The 22,630-nt window shown below is 37.6% G+C and overlaps 2 protein-coding genes across 2 annotated transcripts in view; one reads left to right on the top strand and one right to left on the bottom strand.

Annotated features, from left to right (window-relative positions):
* The window catches only part of GSG1L2 (GSG1 like 2), a 20,677-nt gene extending 7,429 nt beyond the window's left edge, over positions 1-13,248 (bottom strand). Inside the window, 4 exon segments of the mRNA XM_072025887.1 lie at positions 4,422-4,574; positions 7,085-7,132; positions 8,821-9,139; positions 13,237-13,248. Of these exon segments, the coding sequence (XP_071881988.1) occupies positions 4,422-4,574; positions 7,085-7,132; positions 8,821-9,139; positions 13,237-13,248 (532 nt within the window).
* Positions 13,249-13,835: 587 nt separating this feature from the next.
* The window catches only part of GLP2R (glucagon like peptide 2 receptor), a 41,664-nt gene continuing 32,869 nt past the window's right edge, over positions 13,836-22,630 (top strand). Inside the window, exons 1-4 of the mRNA XM_038165381.2 lie at positions 13,836-13,951; positions 14,043-14,213; positions 19,365-19,458; positions 21,643-21,747. Coding sequence (XP_038021309.1) covers positions 14,109-14,213; positions 19,365-19,458; positions 21,643-21,747 — 304 coding nt within the window. The 5' untranslated portion in view covers positions 13,836-13,951; positions 14,043-14,108. The remainder of the gene's footprint in view (positions 13,952-14,042; positions 14,214-19,364; positions 19,459-21,642; positions 21,748-22,630) is intronic.

Here is a 22,630-nt window from a genome sequence, read left to right as displayed (position 1 = left end):
AAGCCTAACGTTTTATTTTCCAGCAGTGAACTTCCCTATGAACTTTTTTGTTGTTGTTGTTCCTAGCTACATTTACAAATCCATAATGATCTTAAAATTATCAAACATCCCACTGTCTAACACACATGAGCTTCTCAGAGCTGACAGCCCCCCACCAAACTCACAAGACCCAATTTGGTAGGTGTTCACAAAGTAGATCTTTTTCATGAATTCTTACAAAACAAAGCAATTGCTAGTACACAGAAGCTCTCAGTCTAGTTCATAACAAGTGAGGACTAACCATGATCTGTCTTCAGTAGTCACTAGGAAATGCCCTTCCCTGAAACACTGGTACTCCTTGAAACACCATCAACAGGCAATCAAGACAGCTCTTCTATACAGTATAAAGCCAAAGGGCGTCATAGTGTGAAACACAACTTTGGTAGTTAGCTGACACCCTGATACCACATTCCTTAATAAACTGAAGAAAGATGTTAAGCTGTAGATGTGGGGATTAGAGGACTGATGCCAGTTATAGAATCATTAAGGTTGGAAAAGACCTCCAAAATCATCTGGTCTAACCATAAGAATTGTTCATTTCTCACCAGAAAGATGGCATATCATAGTAATTTCTGAGTTAAAACAAATATTTCTCCTAAATCCGCCAGTCTGGTTACCTAGAGATGTATACACTTGAGTGTGAACATGAGATCTTTCACTGGAGCTCCCTCCTTTTAGCTCTTGTATAAGAATAAAATTTCACACTATGACTTTTTTTAGGTCAACATATTCTACATCAGTTAGAACATACATTACACATTTTATACAGTCTGAGCTGAAGACTGAAGGAAATCAAACACTGGCATACAGTGGTTAAATATTATTGTTTTCTTAAAATGTGTGTTTTCACAATAGTTAGAATTATGTAGCTACAATTTCCAGTAGCTGAATTTTAATTTGCATTTTTGTGCTAGAATAAAGAATGTGTCATTATAAGAAATCACATCTTCATTTCAGATTAGAGTGAAGGAAACCTTAAACCCTTTCCTTGATAAGGCAACTAGATCTGATTTATATTTACAACAGATTTAAACAACTAAGACATGTTCTTCAACTTTGTATTATCTCAAGAAATGTTTTAAATCAGGGAACATCTGAAATAAACAGCATCCAGTAAAATCTTCCTGTGTAACCCTCCTCCTGACCTTTTCTCAGTGCAACAAGGGATAATAAGAAAGGAAGGCAGCTATACACAAGAACATATAGGAACACAACCCTTACTGACAAATTATATGGGAGGCAGTGATAGAAACCAAACCTGGTCAGTCAGATTCATTGATGAGGGCATGTGAGAATATGAAAAAATTTATTCCAGCAAGAATATCTGATGGAGGAGATTGTCAACTGGGAAACTAATAGAAAAGGTAGAAACCAGAAAACAAAGTACACGGACCTGACAAAATAAATGTGGAGACAATGACAAGGAACAAACCTCTCAGTCACTCTAACTGATTAGCTATCAAGAAACTATAGGTGCCACTTCAAGAAGGTCAACTGGGACTTTGCAACTGATGATCCTATAGACCAAGGGGCTCAGGACTGGGAGGGGTGTTGGATTGGTAAAGCTCTGCAGAACCATGAGAGTATGTGCATGGGAAGGAGAATCAGTGAGTAGCAAAAGGGTGGGGGGTGGTGCAGACTGTAGTCAGGCTGTGTGTGAAACTGGGTCAGTCAAGTGTGCTTGTCTGGCAGAGCCCTGCATCTGATCACTGCAGTCTGTCCTACCTTCTTTTCATATGAAAACTTTCTCTTATGTATCTCTCATTATATTTACAATGTCTATCCTGTCTGTATGTGGGCTGCAAAGACTAAGTGCCATAAGACGCGGAAGTCTGTATGTGTGAGTGAAATTTGGTGCCAGCTATTGGAGTCAAGCATCTATTTGATGCTTGACTCCAATAGTCAAGCAGCTATTGGAGTCAAGGTGGAATCGGGCATCCCTGTCTGTGGTGCCAGCTACAGAAGTGAGTGACAGTCCTAATGTCAGTAGCTGGAGGGGCCATAGTTCTCTGGTTCTAGGGAGGGTCCTACAGACTTTGAGCCCCAGGTGCAAGCTACTGGGGTGACCAGTGTGAATGAACTGGGTGCCAGCTCCTGGAGTCAGAGCAAGGGTATGGGTGCCCCTGACCTGTGGTGCCAGGTACTGGAGCCTGTGGGGGTCCTTCACTATCAGCTACTGAAGCAAGAATGATAAATGTTCCCAAAAACAACTATCAGCAGAGACAAATGTGAATGTAAGCATGATATGTGTGTGTATATGACTTGAAAGGATTAAGTACCAGCTACTTGGAGGCCAGTCTGAGTTGAATTTAGTGGCAGCTACTGGATTTAGGCTGGGGTTGTGGGTGCCCTGGCCTACAGTGTCAGTTACTGGGACCAGTAGGGTCCCAGTGCACCTGCTGGAGTGAATAGGGTCTTCTACTCACCGACACTGGGGCAGGAGCAGTGTGTGTTCCCAAACCAACCACTGGGTGAGGTGAGAGCCAGGTTCTGCACTGGCAGCCAAAATGGGGCTGTGCATCACAGCCTCTGTGCGTGGTGCTGGCTTCTGGGGGCTAAACGCACAGACAACCTGGTATAGGGAGGTTGTCTATGTGCATTCACCAGCAGACTTCAAGCTAACCCAGTCAGCAGGACCTCAGGTTTGGGCTGAGGTGTAAGGAGAGTGGAGAGTCAATGCTGGTTCTTCCAGGGATATTGCAAAGTTGGAATGTGTATGAGAGCTGCATGTTTGCTGCAAGCATCAAGCTGGGCCAGCCAGTGAAGAGGGGAGCCATGATATGGGTAAGGGGGTCAGGGATCTAGACTGGTATGCTGGACAGACAGAGGGGCTGTACTTGGAGACCCATGAGTGTGTGTGTGCTTGCAAACCTAGAGAGTGCTGTGTGTGTGACTGCACAGGTCCTGTGCCAGCCCAAGATGATGAAAGGGACTCAGCTGTCTGTGTTTATGTTTTATGTGAGTCCTCTGTGGAGTACTGCCTTGTTCAAGGCAGTGCCTTATCTGTGGCTGTGTCAGTGTTCTCTGTGTCTGTGTGTGTCCTGTGTGTCTCTGGGGCACATGCTCAGCATTGCTATTGGCTGAACCTGCAAAGGGGAAAGGCAGCTGTGTCTCTTGGTCTGGGCAGACACTATGGGTCTACGGGCACTGGACTAGGCTCTGCTGGCCAAGATGGTGGGTTTCCACTGCCAGAGTCCTGGAGGAGGTCATCGCGCTCTTTACATCACCTAACAAAGCTTACTATCCTTTCTTTCAAAATAAACTTGACAATGGATCAAGAGATACAGGTAGAAATGTTTCTCTGAAAAGGTAGGCTTATTTAGTCTATTATTATTACTGTTATTATTATAGTCAAGTTAAAAATCATACTGTTTTACTAAGTCTATAGCTGAGGTTCAAAATACAGAAAATCTCTGATCAATAGGAGAAAAAATATTTTAAAACTGTTTTTCAGGGAATCTACTGATAAATCACTAGTCAAGAAAGATAATGGAGACTAATTTGAGTAATTAGTAGAATTGGTGAAAAAAAAAAAAAAAAAAAAAAAAAACACATTTTTTTACCACCTAGACACCTTTCAAGAAAATCATTCAGAAGAAAGGAGATGTTCCAGCAGGTTCTCAGAGATCATAGAGTTTGGGTACCACTCTCTGTCCTACAGGGAGCTGAGATAGAAACATGAAAATGTGCAAATGTTAGCTAAAAAAGAGGAAAAAATGACCTGCTCTCTATCGCAGGTGGGAGCCTAAAAGAAATTATGAAAAACTGTAGCAGTTGAGACTTTATATGTGGCATGAATAAGCATTTCCAACAGTAAAGCTTGGATTACATTTCCCAGAAAGGTCACAGAAACTTTTTTTTTTTTTTTAAACTGCAACTTTCCTCAGTAACAATTGTTTAACATAGACAAAATTACAGAGTAGTTCAGGCTGGAAGACACCTTTGCAAGTCTTCAACCTCCAGAGCTCAATAGCTCAATGCATGGTCAATGCTGAGTTCAGGCCAAATTGCTCAGGTACTGATATATTAACTTCTTCACCATGAGGACAGACAAGCAGTGGAATAGGCTCCCCAAAGAGTCTGCAGGTTTTTAAGATCCAGCTGGATACAGTCCTGCTCGGCAAGCTTGTCCAGTCTCAGAGCTGACCCTGCTTTGAACTGGAGGTTGGACTAGGGTACCTTCTGAAGTTTCTTCCAAACTGAATTTGCCTAGATCTCAGTGATTAAATAGCACTGGATTAAGAAGTAACATGGATAAATGAAACAGTGTCTCCATAGGTATTGTTATAGTTTTTAATCCTGGACACTGTTATTAGTCTTCAGTTAGAAATCTATCAATGTTGAATTTTCTTGATGTAATAAATTGAGATATTATACTGTACCTGCAAGTATGGTGACTACTGCAGAAAAGGCGTTGATCTTTAGCCCATCAATGACACTATGATAGCAACACATTTCTACTGACATAAGAACAACTCCAGTCAGAAGCAAAATGTTATACAGCAGCTCTGCTACAATAGACAGCCATAAAACCCCTGTAAAATCAAATTAATCGCACTGATATTATAAGCAGTCATTCAGTATTTTCAACGTTTATTTCTTCTTCTTTTATATTGTTTACACGAACTTAAACAAATGGTCAGAGACTGTGAGGTTGTTGTTGTAACATGTATAGGAAGATAAACATGGTCAACACCATAAATTGTTATTCCCTCTGCAGATTTGGCCATTTAGAAGAAGAGCACTTGCATGTTCCTGCCGTACACTTAAGTTTACAGTACAAGGTCAGGCAGTAAATTTTTTATACACAGTAGTTACCCTAAAATTAACTTGAACCAAAATTAATTTTAAAAAGGGGGAAAATTTTTATAAATGTTCATAAACAAAAGAATTAATTTCCAGTTATCTAGTTGTTGACACCACAGCTACTGTGTCCAGAATATACCAAAACAGAAGACATTCATCTAACAAACTTCAAAGGCCACATGCACAGCCACATGGCCTGAGGGTCTAGTCATTAACTAAAATATTCCTTTTGTGTTTAGTTTCTCACCAGGTAAGCTCTTGTTTTTGGACAGAGAAGCCTTTATGTGCCTAAACGCTCTCCAGATTTCACTGAGATTCATTGTTCTGGGTATTGCTTAATTCAGTTCTCCCTGGATATCTGTTGATTACATCTTACTCAAGAAGTTAATCTTCCTTCGAAAGATTATTAGCCTGCTGTTTTATTATTAACATGATAATGTCCCATTGGCTGGAGCAGGCAGTCTTCTTGTGTCCATACAGTAGCAAGAGCTGGCCAACAACTGATTGCTGAATCTCACAGACCATCTTAAGAACAAATTGGTATGTCTTCAGACATCTAGTTGTAGATTCAAATAGTGATCTAATATGCATTCATATGCATATATGTACTAGGTATATATATATGCTAACAATCATAAATGTAAAATGAAAACATTGCTAAGATGTGATTTATAAGAAATACTATGGATTATTATTGTCAGGCTATGCATGGGCAAGGTCTATTTCTAAAACAAATCTTTGTCTCAGTAAAAATAAAATAAAATAAAATAAAATAAAATAAAATAAAATAAAATAAAATAAAATAAAATAAAATAAAATAAAATAAAATAAAATAAAATAAAATAAAATAAAATAATTTTGTTCAGGAACTCCAGATGTTACATTGTCCAGCAGTGTGGGCTTCCCCAGCTATGAGAACTTGCATCTAAATATTCTTGAATAGTGAGCCATTGTTACACATGCACTGGGTAACTGTGATAACACCTGTGTACGTTGCCTTGTCTAAGGATGATAAATTCAGAAAAAGTGAGACTGATGCATCCCAAGTCTTGCGTACACTGCAGTCATACACCTTTGCTGATCACAAACTCTTTTCCTTTGTGCAGGACAAGAGCCTTAGTTTCCACACAGTAATTCACTGCCCAGGGTTAGCTTCACAGTGTGGTTATCAGGTACCAAGGTGCTGTATTAGGTCCCTTGATCTAACTTTTGGATGCCTGTGGCCACTCTCCTGGTCACAGAGATAATTTCTTCTCTGTGCCCATCAGTGGTTTCATGTGTAAGTTGCTCTCAGGCCAGGGCCCACAACCCACCCCTCCTTTTCCTTTTAGAAGATCATGTCTCTGTGGCTAAGAACCATACTATATGGTTTTTCATACTATAAACAGCTCTCATACAATAAACAGTTGTAATTATTTGTGTATAGTGACATAGTTGCAATAGAGGGAGGGAGAGCTAGCTTTCAGATATCATCTTCCTTTTTCCCCAGGGGTTGAAAACGTGATCTAGAAAGTAGTCCAGTGCCAGTATCCTGGATATGCAATTTCAACCCCCTGGGGAAGAAGGAGGACTTTTTTTCAGGACCCATCACTTCCAAAATGATTGATTTAACCATTTAAATTATAAGGATTACATGGGAGGGTTGCTCTTTCAATAGTATCTGCAAGCATGCATTGTAGGAATAGGAACTGTTATTTGAAAGAACAAGGCTAACTCTATGCTTTTAGGAGGTATCTCTGGGTTGCAAAACCTTGATGAGTGAAAATTCTTCCTTATAGTTCTGTGTAGGGTGCAGGAAGAGGATTCAGACTGTCATCAAGATTGGCTTGGTCCACAGTACTTCTCTCTGAAGTCCCCTCAGCACATTGCCTGGCCTTTTTCACATGCTACCTATCCTTCTGCCCTCTCCAGGCAGTATAGTGCCAACCCCAAAGTCCTAACTCTGAATTTGGAGATTTGAGGAGAGAGGTGGCAAAAACTTAGAAATCTTGATTTTCAGTTCTCATAATTAAAATATATATTTTTTAAATTTCCTATTCAAATTGAGTAGATTTGAAAGACATTGACTCAGATTTCAAGTCCTGTGGACTTTATTTTGAAGTTTAAAAACTAAATAAAAGACAAAAACTATGTGGGATTAAAATGCACATTATTTTTTTTTCAAAACAACATACGGAGTATTTATATTGGTTAATGTGATCAGGAACATTTTATTTATATTTAAAAATTGCATATTTACCTCGATCAGCAGCTGGAGCTAGACTGACAAAACTTCTACATTTCTCACCTTAAAAAAAAAAAAAAAAGAATTAAAATAAAACATACTTTTAAAATAAAATTAATTATGATTATATATTCTGTATTGATCTAAATAAACAGATCATTAGAATGCAGAAAATCAAAAATCTATCATAGACATACAGATTAAGATGACCACGATAAGCTAGTTCTGATGTGTGTTTGTACACACAGAGTCCCTGGTATGTGGACATACTCCTGGAGCTCAGATAAAGAATCGTTTCAGATTGTTTCAAGGCAGAAACAGAGTCACACTTTTGTGGTAAAGTTAGAGAAAGGCTTATAATTTTATTTTTTTTTTATCCAGAAGGTTGTACCTGTGAAAGTCAGAACTGGAAAACTAACGATTTACAAAACTGTATGCCATCCTGCCTGTGAAGGAAGAACTGTTTGCCGTACAGCAACAAGACTGATGCTCACACAAATTTCTTACAAGCTTGACTTACAAGCTTTGTTTGTTGTTTTTGTTTTTTTTTTTTTTTTCCCTATAAGCTTTGATTTTCAAACCCATGTGACCTCTTGACCCCTGTGCAGCTGCTTTGAACAAAGCTCTTGTAATTAATTTTGCTCTGCTCTGAAAATACAGGGTGGTTTGTTGTTTTTATTTTTTCAGCTGCTAACTGCACCATGTATGAAAATAAGAACTGCCGTAGCAGACAGACCAATTCCAGATGAATTCCATGATCCCAGTATCTGCAGCAATAATCCACCTAAAAGATGTCTTCACTGGTAGATGTCTTTTGCTCTGATCTATGACATCTACCCCCTTAAAACTACGTGATGTACAAGATCTTCTGGCAGAACTGGTCCTTCAAGAAAGTCAACCATTAAAATATTTTCATTTTGTTGCACAGATAGCTGATGACTCCTCTGAAGTTTCATTCAATTTGCCACTGCTAAACTAATCAGAATGATAAGTGGAAAAATCTAGTGCTGATTTGTATTTACCATATAAACACTATTTCTTGAACCAGTTAAGCAATTCACATACACAAAGATCCAAAATTAACTCGAGGTTCTCTTTTATGACAATTTGCATTCATTCCACTGATATTTAAATAGCAAGAATGAAACCAAGTCAAATGCCTTCTTTCATGATTAGTGAGTCTCCAAATTATGTTATAGCAAGGTGAAAATAACCTTCTTGTGCTTCCATTTATTGAAGGTGAGATCACAGTAAGAAAATTAAAATACCTGTGCTTAAGAGGAAATCCATGAAAAAACTTAGGTATCACAGAATTAATTGGTCAAATGAAAATCCATTTTTTAATATATTTTTTTTTTCAAAGAAGCATATTGTGCTTTTAATGTTGCTCCTGTGATATCATTCAAGACAAATATGTTCACTTTTGCCTAGAGTAACAACATCAGAAAGAATAAAACACTTCCCTGTTAAAGTAATTTAACTTGCTGTTTTATCTAGAAGTGTATGACATTTTTCATCTGTACTATAATCTGTCACTATAAAGTTCTTTACAGAAAATAATAGATTATTTTTTTTAAGGAATTGAACAGAAAGTACTCTCTAAGATCCCCCTTTCCAGGGTAGAGCAACTTTTTAAGGATACTTTTTCTTTTAAAATACATACATGATATTGCAGGAAAGAGGAAACTGACACCAAAAAATAGAAAAATCTCTGATTAATTTCTGAAGTAAATGTACATATTTCTACTTACCTTCCCCATTTATAATCTCTTCACAGGAATACCAGATCCCAGCATGAAACTTTCGGTCAACAAACTTGTCATCTCCTGTCTCCCAAATATATTGCACAGCATTACTGTTGTTGGCATCAGGGCTATTAAAGCGGATGCAGTGATCCCCTTTGTTCTGTTCTGTACAGAAAGGTTTGGCAACTTTTCTTGTCCCTTCACACCAGTAACTGCTGCTGAATGCTGTAATAGAGAAAACTAAAGAGAAAAAACTGAGAGAAAATGCTGCTGAGGCTCTTTGCTGTCTTGCTGTGCCAGGGTCTAAAACTGGCATCCTTCAGGACTGCAGTATTAATTATTCTAGAAACAACCTCTTATAAAGCTATGTCTGCCTGGTGAAACACCTGCCTATGTTTACTATCCCAATCTTTTTTCCTCTCAGCAAAGTGTACCAGCTTAGTAGTTAAGACAGAAAATAGAGATATGGGCATAAGGAGAAATCATGTGGCAGAAGAGATTAAGGATATAGGACAGTGTTATTTGGCACTAATGTCTTGTGAAATAAATACGAGGAGAAGAGATAAGTTATAGTTTGGCCTATGAATCATAGGAGAAGAAACACAAAGAACACAGAAGCATAGGAAGTACACCAATATACGATCAGAAAAAAAATATTTACAGAAACAAAATTCACATACTTACCTCGATCAGCAGGTGGAGTCAGACTCATGAAGCTTCTACATTTCTCACCTATGAAATAAATAAAATTAACCTTGCAGTTCCAAATGCTCCTGTTACACAGAACATTGAATTAAATAGAATACAATCAAGAATCCTACTTTAAAGAAGTTCTTAAAGAGATGAAAACAGTTGCTAAGTTAGAGCATTTCACAGCATTACATCGTTTCCCAAGACCACTGGGAAGGTGAGCACACTTGTCTGAAGTTCTACCAGTTACAAATGAAAGTCATAAGTTACACATTTTAGCTAAGGACAGTATGCTGGGCACTAGCCAGTTCTCCTCCATGAACACATAATTGAAACCTTGATAATGTTAGGTGAAAGAGTAGAGAAAAGGCTGTATTGTCTTAATTTTGTCTGCCCATCTGTTTGTTCACTCTGTGAAACAGCTATTTTTTCCTCCACCTAAGAAACATTTCCCACCTTGACATGTTAGAGATGTGTCTTTTTCTGCCTATTTGATAATGCAAAGGATTTTAAACTTTTTCTTATGAAATGAGTGAAGAATTTTGTGAAACCTTTTGTGGAACAGTTGTTGCATGATGAGATATTAAAAAAACATTTGTGCTAAAAGGAACAAGGGACAGGGTCCCTGCAAAACAATGCACAACCTACAGGAACATGAACAGGTCAAATCCACCTGTCCCTGCTGTGTAAGTGTATGAATATTATTATAAAAACGTGATGAAAAAAAAAAAAAAAAAAAAAAAAAAAAGAAAGAGCAGGAGTGTAATTAAATTATCACTTTGACTGTAAGGTCAAAAACATTCACTAAGGGAAAGTGATACCACAGGACAGAGGTGTATCTTTTAACAAAACCCATTCTAATTTTTAAGACAAGAAGCTGCTGGGGAAATAATGAGTCCATAAAACATCAGTACTTAGTCCTAAAATTTGCAGGCAGAGGTATATATATGGCCTTTTATGTCATTTGTTTATTCTTCCTATCATAGGATTTCCACTTTCCTTATGATTGTGGGAGTGATGCACATAAGCAAAGGACTTTGAGGACCTCCTTAGTTGTTTTGTAGCTTCATCCAAGGCCTAAGAAAAATGGAGGGAATGTTTCCACTCCCCAGCTGTGCAGAGTTCCTATTTTCAATTATGAAAAATTAAGCTTGAGGAAGTAATCAAGATTGCTGGTCAGGTATCTTCCTTTCTTGAATATTAGCACTTAACCATTCATTAATTAGTGGCATTTCCAAAGAGAGTTTGTCTTTAGATCAACTGTAAAATTACACCTGGAGTGAAGGCAGGAGCATGTCTTAAAACAAAATTGATCCATATAATTGCTCTTTTTTATGAGCCTGGCTTAGATTCCTTTGTATTCAATGTATCTGACAACTTGAACAATAGAAATATTGTTGCATTCTTAGTACCCATTGATATATTGATTGGATTATGTGACAAATATGGAGCTTTTTTTCTTGCTTTTTTTTTTTCCTTTGGCACAAATCCCTTTTCCTTGTACTGAAAGTCTCCTAAAATGCCATTATGTGCTACAGAAAGGTGTAGTCAAGATGAAAGATGCTGAAAGCAGAGTTTAGTATATGCCCCTTCTTGCATTGATAGATCACCTGGAAACCATATTAGCACTACAAGAGAGGAAGACACCTGTTTACCATATTCAGGATTATGATTTTGGGGTTTAGTAGAGCACTCCAACAAAACTGATGGTGTTAGAGGTATCAGGAGATGCAAAAACAGCAAAACCATAAATGATGGTGCTGAGGAAAGCAGGAGACACAAAGGTGGACCTTGGTGTAAGAGCAAAAAAGAGATACAAGACCTTGTAACGTAGGTCTCCTTCATTGACCTAGCCCTGGGTATTTTTAGCTCTGAAGAGAGGCCACAAAGCTTGATCAAGCATAAATGATGATTTTAGAAAGTGAATAGGTAAAAGCAACTTGTAGAAGTTGAAAACGGAAAACCGACCACTAGCTGCTGGGTACCAGCTATCAGTAGAGCAGATGGGAGGTATTGCATGGTCCTGAAAAATATCAAGGATGTATTGTAGAAGATCCTGTGAATCTGCTCATTTAGGTTCTAGGTATGCTTCATGATTTCTTTATCATCAAGATATATATGGTGGTCTCAAGAGAGCTCCAATGCCAGAGCATTATTCGGGTTTGCTGTTTGTAATCTACTACAGAGTTAGTTGATCTTACTCACATAACAATTAGAAAATTTGCATTTATCACTTGTAGCAATATACAGCTAAGCAGTTGCTCTGGGTGTTTTGAGGTGCATCTTCCTGGTCCTTATAATTACTGTTAGGTGTGGCTTTGGGAGGTTGTATACTCAGAAGAACAATTCCTGGACACAGGCACAATAGGGACAGCAGTCAACGCCCTTGCTGCCAGGCCTCTCTAGAGCAGGATGGTCCATTTCCATACTGAAATGCTTGTCTCCAGAGCACTTTCTCGTTCCATGTCCCAGCATATTTATCTACCACATCCAGGTTTCATGTAAAGATTGCATATGGTTATACATCATACCCTTCCACCCCTTGATTCATCTAGACAAAACCTTGGGCATGTGAGTGGGTAGTGAGTCAGGACACACCCACTGCTGATAAATATTTAATATCCTTATCAATGACATAAACAATGGGGTCTAGTGCACCCTCAGAAAGTTTGCATATGACACCAATTTGAGTGGTGCAGTCAACAGAACAGAAAGAATAGATGCCATTCAAATGGACCTGGACAAATTTGGACCTGGGCCCATGTGAACCTAATGAAGTTGAAGGTGCTTTACCTGGGCTGGGTCTTTCCCCATCATGAGTACAGACTAGAAGAACTCATTGCGAGAAGCCCTACTGAAAGGGATTTGGTGGTTCTGGTGGATAAACAGCTTGACATGAGCCAGCAGTGCACGCTTGCAGCCCAGACAGCCAACTGCACCCCGGGCTGCATCAAAAGATCAGTGACCAGCAGGTTAACAGAAGTGATTGTATCTCTTTACTCTGCCCTTGTGATACCTCCCTTGGAGTACTGCATCCAGGCCTGAGGCCCCCAGCACAAGAAGAATGTGGATCTATTAAAGTCACAGAGGAGGTCCTCAGAGGAGGATCACAAAGATGTTCAGAGGGCTAGAACATCTCTCCTATGAAGAAAGGCTGAGAGAGCTGTGGTTGAACAAGAGAAGGCTATGGGGAGGCCTCATTGCAGTTTTTCAGTACTTAAAATGGTCTTATAAAAAAGATGGAGAGCAACTTTTTGCTTAGGCAGGCAATGACAGAACAAGAGGGAATGGTTTTAAATTAAAGAGGGGAGATTAGATATTGAAGGGAATTATTCACTCAGGGTGGTAAGGCACTGAATCAGGCATCCCCAGGAAGCTGTGGATGTCCCATACCTGGAGGTGTTTACGGCCAGGTTGGATGGGGCCTTGGCCAACCTTGGGTGGCATCCCTGCCCATGGCGAGGAGTTGGAACAGGATATCTTTGGTTTCATTCTACCTAAGCTGTTCTATGATTCTATGGTTCTATGAATCCATGACTGCTGGACAGGTTGAATGATTGTATTGCAGAGTTTAGATATAGCCTATGTCTAGTGTTGAAAACTGGGCTACCACTGGCTCTATGGTCTTAGTGGCACATCTCTGCCCCTTCTTGCTCAGCTGTATGGGAAAGGTACATAGAATCTTCCTGTACCAATAGCAATTCTGGAAATGCAGAAGAAGGTAACACCTACCTGACTCTCCATGCTGTCAACTTAAAGCATAAAACAGACATGAAAATTATTGTACTGCAAATGGACTTTTTTCATTTCATGAGTCTACATATCATATACAGTTATTAATATTTTCAGGCTTTCCTCTGAATCTAGAAAAGCTGCAAAAAATGTTTTGAAAATTCAAGCTGAAATTCATTGGCAGCTTCTCAAAAATTGCAGCTGACGTTGTGAGAAAACTTTGAACATTACAAAAACTGCAGTAAAACTTGAACTGCTGGTTAGATCAGGTTTTGTATATTTAGAGTCTCTCTGAGAAGTATGTACTGATGGTACATATTTGATGAAGTATGATCAGAAATGATTAAAACAGCTATTATTGAGCAGCTTCCTATCAACTAACTTGATTCAGAAACCTTCCTACATTTTTTTTTTCATTCTGGGTCATTTTTTAATAGTTTCATGTGGTATGTATAAATATATGTATATATTCGTGGAGCTGTATTCCATTCTTGCAAAACCACTGGCAAAATTCCCATGAAGTTTCAAGGGAACAGGATCAGCCCTTTAATGTTTTAATAGTTTTGTGACTTCTTATTGGCTAAGGGACAAGCTGCAGTAAGCAGACTTTCTGTGAAGTTTAGAGAAAATTATCTGTGCCTTTAATCAGAAAAAATACAAGACTTAGTTGGAGTCCATCAAGCCTAGACATTCTTGTAGACTTCCAGGCTTGTTTGTAAGAAGATTCTTGAAACGGTTACACTTGTAAAAGAAGATAATTTTTGTTGTTGTTGTTGTTTTGTTGTTGTTTTTTCTTTTTTTCACAGGACTGGGTGATATATTTGATCTATAGCAGAGAGAAATAGCAGCATATTGGGTACAAAATTATTAGAATGGGCATGATGACACTTTTTGGTCTCTGCTCCACCATGGGGCTCTGGTCCAGAATATCTGCTGGACCTGCCAGCTCTGTCATGATATTATTTCTAGTTAAACAGGTAAGCTAATTCAATAATTAATAATTAGCAGTATAAAGCTATCACACAGCATTTTAACCTTCACTGCATGTTTGTTTCAAAAATAGTTCTGATATAACAATTAATGATAAAATGAGTTATGAGAAATGTTGACTGAGAAGCTGTAAAATTTTGTATCGTAACTCATTCTGAATAGGTAATTTATTACAGATTTCTGCTATTAACGTTGATTCATACAGTGAATAAGTTGTGTTTACTTGTGTTTATGCAATTTCTTTTCATAACAATATTGATCATTATTATTTTTATTTTACAGCTTGCCTCAGATATCAATTTCATTCTGAAATGTGTTTATTTTCTACTATTTTTTGTACTTGTATTCTAAAGTCACCTTAGGTTTGTTTACAGAGCTACAGCTTAGCCTTTTAGACATATATGAAGAGTGAGTGTTACATCTCCAATGCAATCCAAGGTTATTGGTGTTGTTCTGCACCTCAGCTTCTTAAGAAGGCTAGCAAAAAATTTATACAACATTTACTTTTATTTCTTGTGGAGCTTTAGCAAACTGCTCACTTCTATTTCTTATAAATCTATAAAAACTTAAAAGCATGTTTCTTCATCTATATTGTCTTAAAATTTTAAGAACTTTCAGTATTTAATGAATCTCTGTGTAATTCACTTAAATGAAATTTTCTTTTTCTTTTTTTTTCTTTTTCTTTTTCTTTTTCTTTTTCTTTTTCTTTTTCTTTTTCTTTTTCTTTTTCTTTTTCTTTTTCTTTTTCTTTTTCTTTTTCTTTTTCTTTTTCTTTTTCTTTTTCTTTTTTCTTTTTCTTTTTCTTTTTTTCTTTCTCTTTTTCTTTTATCATTTTCACGTTCATTAATGTGTACCATGAGTTCAGTAACGTTAAAACAAAAAATCTTAAGATGTTGTAGTAAATTCCAATTTGTCTGAAAAAAAAAAAATCTATATAAATTTAGGGTAAATTTATATGAAATAACTATACAAGAAAATGAACACAATAGATAGGTTTATGTTAAACTGAAAGTAGTCAGTTATTTCTATACACTTGTCCTACACTTAATTCCACAGGAAATATATTTGCATGTGTATGTGCTGTAAAGACTCTAATTTTGCTCCTTTTCCTTTTTTATCCTGAAAAAAAAATTACCAGGAGACACATATTCTGATTTATTTTTTTTTTAGTAGTAAATATTCTTATTGCTTTTGGATAATTGAATCTAGAGCTTTTTTCATATAAATGAGAATAGAACTGAAGCATCTCCCAGTTTTTTGAGAAGCTTTGAATCCATAGTCTTGACCTAAGTGCTGGTGCCATCAATATTAACAAGAAAATCTCCCAATGAGTTTTGTGAAGTCAAAGTTTTACAAGACTATAAACCACCATGAGTTAATTTATAGTAGTGTTTCCTGTAACTTGTTTACAACAGATCATGTAAAGAAATGTGTAATTTTTTTATATTTAACAATAAAGAAAAAACAATAATCATATACCACTATATCCACATGTTCTAGCAAACACCTCTAGAGATATGAAATCAGAGTAAATCAGGATGATGGATGAAAGAATGAATAATCCTTTGAACTCTTACATTATTTCTAATTAATTCCAAAATTTTATTACTTTTTTTTCTAACCATAATAGCATTGTCCAAATAAACAGAACCATTTCATTTTATTGTTAGCTTAGTATAAGAAATTTAAAAGGTGAAATCCTGATTAAAATGTAGTCAGTTATAAAAAAAAAAAAAAAAAAAAAAAAAAAAAAAAAAAAAAAAACAGATTTAAATCAGTCCATTTGCAACTTTGGAGGTTTATTATTTTAATCCACCTCTTAAACAAGAGCTTCACGCAATGTTCTCTGCTTATTTTTAAGCAGCTGTGTCAACTTTGTGCACCTTGTGTGCTCTGAGTGAACTAAATGAACTTAAAGACCCTTCCAGGAAAGTCTGATAAAATTTCAGTGCCAGTGAACTTTGGTGCAAGCATTTAGGACTAATGTGGTTTATATATTACCATCAAATTGTCAGACATTCTGAAATGAAGAAATGTCCAGTTTAGGTCAAAAGGTCACAGACTTGCTGAGCTTCTGTCTTGGACTTTGGTGTTTAATTTCTTCTGAGGTTAAAGTTCTGTTTAAATGCTAGAGTGCCTTAATGTCAACTGAAATGTAAAACTGAGACAAAAAGCCATGTTTAGCTGCATGTTGTCAGAAAGTGAGATCACTTTAAGTTTACCTAAAAGCTTGAGAGCATGCATTTAAGTTTTGGTAGCAGAGTAGCACAAAATTTAAATCACAATCAAACCTCATTGGGATCTCTAATCACAGACCCATTTCAGATGCAGAGTGATGTGTCATCTCTTTTTAGAACACACCCAGAAAACTAGGTCTTCACACATGGTGAAAGCAGGAAAAGTCCCTGTGATCACAGCAGTTATTGCTGTACTCCTCACATTGACTCAGGCTGTAGATCTTCCTCTTTCTGAGAGAACCTGCACTCCTTTCTGAAGAATATTAACGACACAAATATAAGATACAAAATCTGTATCTTTGTCCTGTCTCTTTGATATTCTTGTTGAATCCTTTTCGCTTAGCTAAACAGACACAGGACATCAAGGTGTCTCACCTCCTTAATTTCCCTTAATTTATTTACTTTTATCAGAAAGTCTTATGGCAGAAAACCAATCACCTCACAGACATTTACATCAATAGTGACCGGGTATTGAGTATCTGACTCTGCTTATTGTTTTGCAGGGAATGACAATTGCATTAGAAAAGGAAATGAATCTGCACTTATGCTTGATCTGTTCCTCCATTTTATTTACTGAGTTTCTTCATGCCAGCTTCTCAACTCTTTCTCTAGTAATGGAACCAAACAAGCAGCCAGGTCGCCATTATATGGCTTTTTCTGTTTCCATAGTTGTTTAATGCATTTGTTTATTAGAAACAGAAGTGCTATCTCTTAAATCAAGCAGTCTTTTCCACAAGTGCGTCATCTTCTATTTGCCTCTTTGAATGAGGTTCACTGACCCAGGAGTGTACAAAGAATCTCCCCATGCTTTCAGCATTTTGAGACCCACATGAGGGAAATATCAAGATATTTATTTTGGAAACATGCATTCCTTTCTCATAGCTGATGTAAATATTCTCTCCTTATCTTACAAGCCCATCAACTGAAGAATAATTATAGTCTTTCTACTCCCTGGAATTTAAAGCACAGTGTCTGGAAATTAGCTGAGCTTCTCAAAGCAGAGCAGAGAGCAGGCAACATCTTACATAGCAAAAATATGCATAGGGTGTGGTCTCATATAACAAGTAGATAATATTCACCAATGTTCTTGTTTGAAAGTAAATAAATACAGTATTATTTATTTTCCAACAAACTTAGCTTCAAAGAATAAGGTACAGGTGCCAGTCCTTGGTACATCACCTAGCTCAGACAAGCCCAGTACAATTGCACAGATGTGAAAGGCAGTTTCCAAAAAGGGGGTAGTCCAGACAAAAGGAAATGGATTTTCCCTGGTGAGCTAAAAGGTATTGTTTGGTGTAAGGATAATTGCTTTTTTGAAAACTTGTACTTAGCCCACTATCCAAATTGTGAGACCACTTCTCAAGTATTGTGTTCAGATTTGGGCCACATGCTACAAGGAACCCACTGAGTTGCTGGAATGTGTTCTGAGAAGAGCAACAAAGCTGATGAAGGGACTGGAAAACAAGACATATGAGGAGTAGCTGAGGGAACTGGGGTTGGTTAGTCTTGAGAAGAGGAGGCTGAGAGGAGACCTCATCTCTCTCTACAACTGCCTGAAAGGAGGCTGGAGCAAGGTAGAGGCTGGTTTCTTTTCTCAAGTGACAAGTGGCAGAATGCAAGACAACCACCTCAAGTTGCCCCAGGAAAATCTTTAGATGTCAGGTGGAACAGGCTGCCTAAGGAAGTGGTAGAGTTGCCATCCTTGGAGATATTTAAGAGATATATGGATGTGACACTCAGGGATATGGTTTAATGGTAGTGTTGGTTGGTGGGTGGACTTGATGATCTACTGGGTCTTCTACAATCTAAATGATTCTACAATTTTGTTATTTAATGTGGTTCTGCAGCTTCTATGCTGTCTATATAAATGAAACTATGTTCTCTCATGCAGCCCACCAGGATTTGTACATCAAAGTGCTCATTTAGGGAAAGGAACAGCCAAGAGGACCAGATGGGGTCTTGACATTGCAGAAGGGTTGATTTTCCAGGCACTAAGAGGGGAAAGTGCAGAATTCACTGTCACCAAACTGAATAAATCCAAAGTTGAGCCTATACTACACTACAACAGTAAAAGAGAAATTGGTTTTGAAGTGCTCCTCTTTCTATTCTCTTTAAGCAAACCACATAAAAGTAATTATTCCAGATTATATTCTCCAGAAATCTAACTTTTCAGAGGAGACAGTAAAACTGTACCATCTCTAGGCAAAGAGGATAAGATAACTCAGATGAATGATTGAGTGTTTTTCAAAATGCTTAGGAAAATAAAAGTGTCTATAGCACAGTTGCAGGTGTTGGAGGAAGAAGTGTCTGTTGAAGTGCTCAGGTGGAGCACAAAATGCATTGCAGAATAGATAACAGCAGCTAAATATTATTGTTTGTTTATTATACTTTCAAATTATTACTGAAGTACTGAAGTAAGGTTGATTATCTTTAAAAAAGCTGTAACAATAAACAGCCCTCAAAACTGTTATAAATCAGATTCATAAATTAGTCTAGCAAAAACAGAAACATAAATAAGAAACCTACATGAGAACGGTTAGCTGACTTTGGCATAAAATCATTGTAAAAGGCTTGGAAAAACTGAAGAAGTTTTGAAGATCAGCACACATTTTCTACAGTGGAGGAAATAATTGTCTTTTTTTTTTTTGGTGGTGGTGGTTTCTATGGTAACAGAGTACCATGACAATACATTTCTTGCTCAGGCAAAGAAAACAACTAATGAAATTTCAGTAAGAGTCTCCTAGAGAAGGAAGGCCTTTTTCTCCCTGCTTACCTAACTTGTCTCCATTCTCCTACCCTCTCCTCTCCTCTGTTCATAAATTTGTTATAATGGAAGGAAACTACCTCAGTAAAACACCACAAGGCTCTGATTTTCCTCATGCAAGGTGTTCTTACTCACAGGCCAAAGCATCTCTGCTGGAAAAAACAACTACCGGATGGAACAAATATAAACAAGAATGCTTGAAAATGCTACAGGAATCAACTGTAGATGCTGGTAAGGAAACAAGCAGAACAATCAAAAAATGTGTTAAGTAACATTGCTGAATATGCAAAATTCAAATTATTTTCCTTGCTTTGCCCAAGTGTGTGCCTCTAAATGTAAATTCTAAATGTAAACAGTCAGCTGTAACTAGACCTGCAGACATGCAGTCATGAAGTTAATGGCTGTTTTTGTCCTGAAATATATTAGGTTTCTATATATAAAACCAGATCATATACTGAAAAGAACTACTGAACATCTGGTCCTGAGCTACCATTATGATATGTCAGAGAATACACAGTCAAGAAATGGCTGCTACCCATTACTTGGATGAAACACATCATTTAGTTGAAGGAAACCTATGTTCACTCCCCTTTTCAGCCTGAAGGAAAGTCAAAACAATATTCCTGGAAACTGTAATAGCCATAAGACAACAGGTTATCAAGGGAAAATGAGATGACTCCCATTTTTCATTTAGAAACTGAGACATGGTAGACAAAAACACAAAACAAATGAGGTAAAGCATAGTCTGGTTTTTGCCTAGTCAAGGCACCTGGGGCCTGCTCTCTTCTCACAGGACTGCTTATGCTTTTTGCAGTAATGTAATTAGGTTAATAAACTAAGGCACAGTAAACAGGTTGCCCCATGTTCACCTGGCATCTGTAACCTTTAGCTTGCAGTTACTTATATATTCTCCCAACTCTGTAACTCGAAGTCTTAGCTCAAGAGCAGAATAGGTTCAGAGGACAGTGTCTTCTCCTGAAAAGTGGCAGAGGGAGGACCTGAGTCCACGTCTCCTACTTCTGTGTGTGTGCTCTTTATTTATTTTTTTAATTATTTTTTATATTTTTTATTATTATTTATGCTCTTTAGCAAAAGGGGAGCTCATAATCTGCAATTATTTTACACTAAAAGTATAAGTTCTGCTCAGCTAGGTGTCTGTCTTCAGGAGAGGATGACACAGGCTCTGTCTGAGTAGTGAGTAGTTGGAGAAGTTCCAACTTCTCTCCTCTCCTCTCCTCTCCTCTCCTCTCCTCTCCTCTCCTCTCCTCTCCTCTCCTCTCCTCTCCTCTCCTCTCCTCTCCTCTCCTCTCCTCTCCTCTCCTCTCCTCTCCTCTCCTCTCCTCTCCTCTCCTCTCCAATTTTGTGTCCCTCATGAGATATTGGTGAAATGAACAACAAAAATGCAGCTATAGATGTTAACAACTATGCAAGGCAGATAAAGTCACAAGTTCAGCCTCAAAAAATATTATGGAACTATTAAGAATGCAAATATTGCCCTTGTATTTTAGCAGAAGCAGGCCATAAAGTTTTTGGTGAGATAACCCACAGCTGTATTTGTTGTTCCCTATATTCTTCTTCCCACTCAAGATTCTCAAAGTATTGCTGAGTGTTATGGAAAATGAACCAGGATATATTCTTCTACCATGGATGGGCAGCAAGCTTTAATGTTGAGAGAAGAGAATTTCAACTTACCCTAGAAAAAAAGACAAAAGGACAGAAAATAACCAAGAAACTAGTGCAGTCATTAATGCATTTTATTTTATCTTACTCTAACATGACCAAACCATTTCACTTCTGCATTTTAAAGTGGTGTATCTTAACCTTGAGTCCTGTGAGTGACATGACTTCTTAAAAATGACTGAGCTTTTCTGAGAGATTGTAAGCTCTCTATCCTCTAGTTCCCCAGGTTCACTATCAGAGAAGTTTATAGTTGTCTGTGCTGAAAATTGGTGTCAGAGCAGTCATGAAAAGTAGAATATTTTCCATTTATCAGCTAAAACTATGTGGCATGTACAAACACAGTGGCATGTACAAACAGAATTCACATACCTGGAATCTGTTACATTTGGACAACAGAGGCCCCAGGCTGATTTTGAATAACACCCTTAGTTCATAATGAAGCGTGTAATACCTACTGCTGTTTCGTACATCCAGGGAAGGACAGCAGCTATTTCTGCACTGTGCACCAAACACTGCACTGTGAATGCACAAAGTTTATGTTAAATCTAAATAATTTCTGTCTAGAACACAGGTCTCTATATGATGGGATTGGTATCTACTCCACACAGAATGAACCTGTGTGATTGCAGGTTACTCAGTATTCATTGTTTTTCATGATTATCCATTGCCTAATTTTTTTTTAAATATTTATTTCACAGAATCACAGTGATTCTTGGTATTTTCTTTTCTCCCCAGGAATACATTGCAATGGAACATTTGATCAGTTTGTTTGCTGGCCTTACTCACCCCCGGGAAATGTCTCTGTTCCCTGTCCTTCCTATTTGCCATGGTTGGAAAATGGTAACTTGAATGTAATAACTTTTCTTGGAATGTATGTTGGTAATCCAGATATAGGACAGATGGTTCTGGTCTATTTTGTTCCTGGCTCTTGAATCACAAGGCACAAATTCACAGTCAGGTTCCTGCATAACCACTTTGAAGATGAGAGTTTATCAAGTGTGACCAAACTTCTCCCTAATGCTGATGCTGCTGATGCATAAGAACTGAGAAGGTATTTTTTCTTCTCTCCCACTTTGTGTGTCAGATTGGTCAGTTTAATGCCTAGAGAGCTAACCTGGCAACAGAATGGGACCACATCACAGCAGAGCAATTTCTCAGGAAGTTGGTCTGTAACTAACACAGACCTTAAGATTCCTCCTGATCTGACCTTATCTGGAATTCCAGGATCCCCACCCCCCCCCCCTTTTTTTTTTTGTAATTAAAAAAAAACAAAAAACACCACCAAAAAAACATCTTGCATAAATTATGTCCTTCAAGAAAACCTTCCTCTCTGTGCAGTGTGCCAGATTGCCAGTAAAAGTGGAAAAGCCATTTTCTGCCTGGGGAACCTGTTTCAACTCCTCTACTTGTTAGACCACACAAACTACACTGGGCACGGACAGCAATCCTGCCACAAAGCTCCTGCTGTCAGAGCAATGTGTGCTCTAAAAACAGTTCTCTCAATTCCAGTTATTCTAAATAAAATGAGATTTTCTGGTGGTTGCTCCAACACATTTTATATATATTTGTTATATTTATAATTAAACACTTGTGAATTCAAGAATGAATGAAAAAGCCCAGGTCTGATTAGAAATCATCTAATGATTTAGGAAGGCATCTGTTGAAGACAATCTTAAAATGAGGTCAAGAGGCTAAGAGAGAAAACATGGAGAAAATGTGGAGA

Source organism: Anas platyrhynchos, chromosome 19, assembly GCF_047663525.1.
Source record: "Anas platyrhynchos isolate ZD024472 breed Pekin duck chromosome 19, IASCAAS_PekinDuck_T2T, whole genome shotgun sequence".
Taxonomy (NCBI): domain Eukaryota; kingdom Metazoa; phylum Chordata; class Aves; order Anseriformes; family Anatidae; genus Anas; species Anas platyrhynchos.
Note: the sequence above shows the minus strand (reverse complement) of the source record. Positions and strands in the feature narration are given on the sequence as shown.